The sequence below is a fragment of the Lepidothrix coronata genome, unplaced genomic scaffold (genome assembly GCF_001604755.1).
Source record: "Lepidothrix coronata isolate B3197 unplaced genomic scaffold, Lepidothrix_coronata-1.0 Scaffold1323, whole genome shotgun sequence".
NCBI lineage: Eukaryota > Metazoa > Chordata > Aves > Passeriformes > Pipridae > Lepidothrix > Lepidothrix coronata.
The window spans coordinates 1-4,887 of NW_016691503.1; the positions used below are offsets into that span (position 1 = coordinate 1).

The 4,887-nt window shown below is 48.2% G+C and overlaps 1 protein-coding gene across 1 annotated transcript; it reads left to right on the top strand.

Annotated features, from left to right (window-relative positions):
* The first annotated feature begins 485 nt into the window (after window positions 1–485).
* Window positions 486–4,488, top strand: PARP16 (poly(ADP-ribose) polymerase family member 16). Its single transcript, XM_017840235.1, has 5 exons — window positions 486–690; window positions 1,508–1,645; window positions 2,389–2,595; window positions 3,762–3,933; window positions 4,314–4,488. Exons 1-5 carry the CDS (start codon window positions 520–522, stop codon window positions 4,457–4,459), a joined length of 834 nt encoding a protein of 277 aa, XP_017695724.1. The 5' UTR covers window positions 486–519; the 3' UTR covers window positions 4,460–4,488.
* Window positions 4,489–4,887: the final 399 nt, after the last annotated feature.

Below are 4,887 nucleotides of genomic sequence, written 5' to 3' on the forward strand. Positions count from 1 at the left end.
CAGTCTCTACCTGAGGGGAAAGCACCACGCCCTCCTCGTACCCCTCTTCAGATCTTTACCTGAGGCGAAGGCACCATTCCCTTACTCTGTACCACTATCCTCATCTCTACTTGAACTGAAAGTGCTATTTTCCCCATGAGCTGCTCTCCTGGTCTATACCCGAGGGGAAGGCGCTATTGCCCTCTGTACCCCTCTCCCAGCCTCTACCCGAGGGGAAGATGCCATCGTCCCCTGTACCCCTCTCTGGTCTCTACCTGAGGCGAAGGCGCCATTCCGCCCGCACCTCCCTCCTCCCCGTCCCCGACGAACGGCCACAGCGGCCGCCCGCCCTCGCTCCCTCCCAGCCGTGCGGGCACCGGCAGCGGCCGAGCGGCGCGGGGCGGGCGGCGAAGGCAACGGGGCGGAGCGGGGCGGAGCAGCGGGGCCATGGAGCGGCCCCGGCGGCGGAAGGGGCGACGCCTGCGGGGCGGGCGCTGCCGCCGTGTCGGAGCGGCCGGCGCTCGGCAGCCGCCGCCGGGCATGTCACCGCCCGGCCCCGGGCCCGGGGAGGCGGCGCGGCGGGACCCGCTGGCCGCCGACCTGCGGTGCAGCCTGTTCGCCGCCGCGCTGCAGAGCTACAAGCGAGACTCGGCGCTGAGGCCCTTCCCGGGCCGCTACGCCAGCGGCGACACCAAGGACTTCGAGGGGCTGGTGAGTGCCGGGGAGCAGCCGCTCCATGGGCGAGTCCGGGCTGCCCGCTGAGGGGAGGGCGGCGGCGCCTCGGGGGCATGGATGAGGCTGGATGAAGGGTTTATCTAGTCGCAGGATCCAGGTTTAAAAGCATAGTTGGGTTTCCGAGCGATAAACCCGCGCTTGGAAGCGCCAGCGTGGGGGTGTGAAGTAGCGAGCGATGGGTAACAGGTAACTAGAGGAGGGGAAGCGGCCTCAAGCTGCCTCAGGAAGCTTTAGATTGGATATTAGGGGAAATTTCTTCGCTGAATGAGTGGGCCAGCACTGGAACAGGCTGCCCAGGGAAGTGGTTGAATCACTGTTTCTGGAAGTGTTCGGAAAACTTGTACATCTGGCACCTGGGGACGTGGTTCAGTGGTGGTCTCGATAATCTTAGACTTAGTGTCTCTGTGATTCTAAGAACTGTTAGAAGAGCTTGCCCCTACATGAAATTCAATTAGTATCGAAGAGTTTGCATATTACATGGCCTGAACACCCCCGTGTCAGTCCTGCTGCAGATACTGCCCTGTGACAGCTTGTTTTCTCTCAAGAGTGTGTTTGATTGTTCCTGTGCATACCCTACGGATACTACTGGTAAATATAAATATTTGTAACTTCCCTAGTATTTGCTTTCAGAGCAATTGACAGACTTTCCCACAAACTGGATAGAAATGTTTATATCTCAGAACAGAACCTGTTTTTCAGTTTGTTGGGGTGAAATATTGTTTTGTTTTCACTAGAGGTCCCTGTTTAATCACAATGGAATGAAGGAGCTTGTGCTAAATGCCTCTGTTGTTAGCGTGCAGATATCGATGCTCTACCAAGCCTGAAAGAACTTCTGGAGTCTGTTCCAAACACAGAAAAAAGGACCTGGGATCTGTTCAGTTGGATTCTATCATCTAAAGTGTTCACGATACAAAGTACTAAGAAACACGAGGTAAATTTTGAATTCTTAAAGTCTAGATTAGAGTTTGTTATTTTAAGACAAACTTGCACTTCAGAGAGTATTTCCTCCTGCCAGAATTGGTTATTGTGAGAGCTTGTATATACAGAGGTGGTTGTTTTGTATGCAAATAAAATTTTCAGGAACACTGGTTGGAAGAAATAGTTATCACTGTCAGTTGTTGATGATGGGCAGTGATTGTAGTTGGTTACTTGCATTAATGTAGCATGTATGTGAATGTTCTAGACCAAGATAGCCCAAGTTGTGTGTCACTGAGAAAGACAACTCTGTCTTCTGCCCCCAAAATGGAAAGGTTCAGCACCACTGAGGTACTTCTGTAACAGGGATCAAAATAGTTGTAGAGATTAGCAGCAAGATGAAAACAACTTCTGTTTTCACTTTTTTTCCTCTTCCAAGATCAGCTGATGAATGTATCGTCTGAGTAGCCAAAGTAGAATTGCGATATCGTCCTTACATCATCAAATAATTCCTAATCACAGTTCAGGGTTGTTTGGGGTTTTTTTTTTGGAAAGAAGAATTAGGGTTTAACTTTGATAGCAAGAAACTGTCAGAATTTTTACTGTCTGCTTACTCCTTCTGAATTGTGACAGTGTTGAATTCTAACTCAGAAAAGCATAATCAGAATACATCAAGCAATGTGAAGGGACAGGAAGCAGAATTTCCACTGAGTAATCTGACCCCATAAACCAACACTCATATTCCTTCCTGTTTTTAAGTACGAGAAGATCCAGGAGCTTACAGGGATGTCTGGGACTGCAGCTCCTGCTCCAGACTATCTCTTTGAAGTTGTATATTGTGATCAAATGAATACCAAGTTTGCTGAGACCAAGGGAGAGCGGGACCTTATCTATGCCTTCCATGGGAGCCGCCTGGAGAACTTCCATTCCATCCTGCACAACGGCCTGCACTGCCATCTGAACAGGGTGAGGCTCCTACTATTGGCAGTGTCTTCTCTTTGTCACTTGCAGATATGGACACTTTTTAAAAACAGGCCCAGAATCCTCCTGGGGGTGTGAAATGCGCTGATGATCTTGTGCTGCTGTTTTCCCTTCAGCGTAGGCCTTAGTGGATGGTTGTGTTGGATTTTCCAGTGCAGCCCAAGGGTAAAAACTGGAAGTGGCGTGAAACCCTTTTCTCCAGCGTGACAAATTATGACTATCCTTTGCTGCTTTGTAAGCAAGTGTAATTCCTCTGAAAGTATTGGCTTGTCTGACAGCCTCCAGCTGGACAGTGCCTGTCCAAAAGGGTGGAGGAGGATAGTGGCCCAGGCATTGTAGAGATTCTCTCTTTCTGCATGGCCTCGTGTTTAGGTCAGCAAAGTTTTAGGTGCTACTCACAAGTGGAGCCTTCTTTAAATGGCCTGGTTTAGGGAGACATCCCATAGGATTTGCACCTCTTCTGATTTCAGTGGAAAGGCAGTTGGAACTCCTGGCTTTTTGTGTCAGCTGTAAGTCAGCTTTGACACAGCACCTGCTTGACCTTCCAGTCAACCTGGACTATGCCTTTTCCCCACATTCTAAATGAGTAATGGCTTACCGGGTACAATGGATTTACTGGATTAACAATTTTAGCCAGTATGGCAAATCCTCTGATTCCAAGTTATTAAAACACTTTTATTTGAAAGGCATTCATAACTGAAAAGTACTTCCCTCTTTTCTAGTAAAGCATGGATTTAATCCAAGTAAGGCCTTGCCTTGTTTGGGGAGGCTGGATTATTTAGATGATGACAATCTCAATAAATCAATGAAATGCCTTTTAACAGCAGGGCAGTCATGTTGATGTAAAATACTTATGCTGGCAAATGAAATCCAAATCTGGGAAAGCATTAATCTGTCCACACCAGGGGCTGTGCCAGACAGATAATTTGAGGGATAGGAGAGGGCAGCAGCCCCACCCCGAGGAAGCTGTGCCAGGACAAAAACAGTGCATGTTTTTGTTTGGCCTTTCTGACCAGGCCCAACACGGGTCAGAAAAGCCTTTTGTAATTTACCTTCAGAAGCAGAACTGTCAGTCTGAAAGCAAAGAACACTTGTATGTTGTCTGAGGTTTGCACTAGAGGATTTTAGGATGGATTTCTGCTCCATTTCAGACGTCCCTGTTTGGTGAAGGCACCTATCTGACCAGTGACCTGAGCCTGGCTCTGCTCTACAGCCCTCACGGTCTCGGCTGGCAGCGAAGCGCACTGGGCTCTGTCCTCAGCTGTGTGGCTGTTTGTGAGATCATTGACCACCCAGATGTGAAGTGCCAGGTGAAGAAGAAAGGTGAGTCTACCGCAGTAATAACTCTGTGTAGTAACTACATCTGTGCTTCATGTTGTTTTTCTTTCTCTGTTAATATTAGCAGCTCCTTGAGCACTGGGTGGGAGACCCACCTCCTTGTCACTCTGGTCTGGGCCATAATGTCATCCATACCAAGGATGACTAGGAGTGGTATAGCCTCAGGCAAACTTCTCGGTCTATTCTTGGATGCTGAGGGATTCAGGGGAATACCAAGACTAGATCTTTGGTTATCTCATTCCCATTCTTCTGGTGGGTGTGTATGTGTGTGTTGGTTGCTTGCTTTTTTCACAGTTGCTTGACGTTCTGTGTATTTTGTTTGCTTTTCTGTTCCCTCTAAACCCTCTTTTCTCCTCCCAATTCAGATTCAGAAGAAATAGACAGAAAAAGAGCAAGAGTGAAGAACAGCGAAGGGGGGGATGTACCACAGAAATACTTCGTTGTCACAAACAACCAGCTTTTACGAGTTAAATACTTGCTAGTGTATTCACAGAAACAGCATAGGAGGTAAGAGTTCAGCTGTCTAGAGTGATGAGTGTGCTATAACAGCCAGATAAACACTTTTCATTGTTGAAAAGCAACACAAAACAAGCAAAAAAATACACTGCACTGCCAGAATTTGTTTTCAGCCTGTTTCCTATGGAATTGAGGCTTACAGCATCATGTTGCCTCTGTCTCACTCTTTGACATTCTCAGGCTCAGCTAAATTTCCTTTTTCACCAGACCTGTAAGCACTTACTATCTTTGAGAGCTCTAATAATCTGTTTGTGGCAGGAGACCAAGAATGAAAGTCTGGTGAGTGTAGCTCTTAAAACTAGGGCAGGTTTAATTCAGCTCTTATCTATCCTGAGTGGCAGCATTCACTCGGCTAATCAACACATGCCTGAGGGCCAGGCAGCTACAGCTCCAAACCACAGAGAAAGGTGTGAACATGGGGAG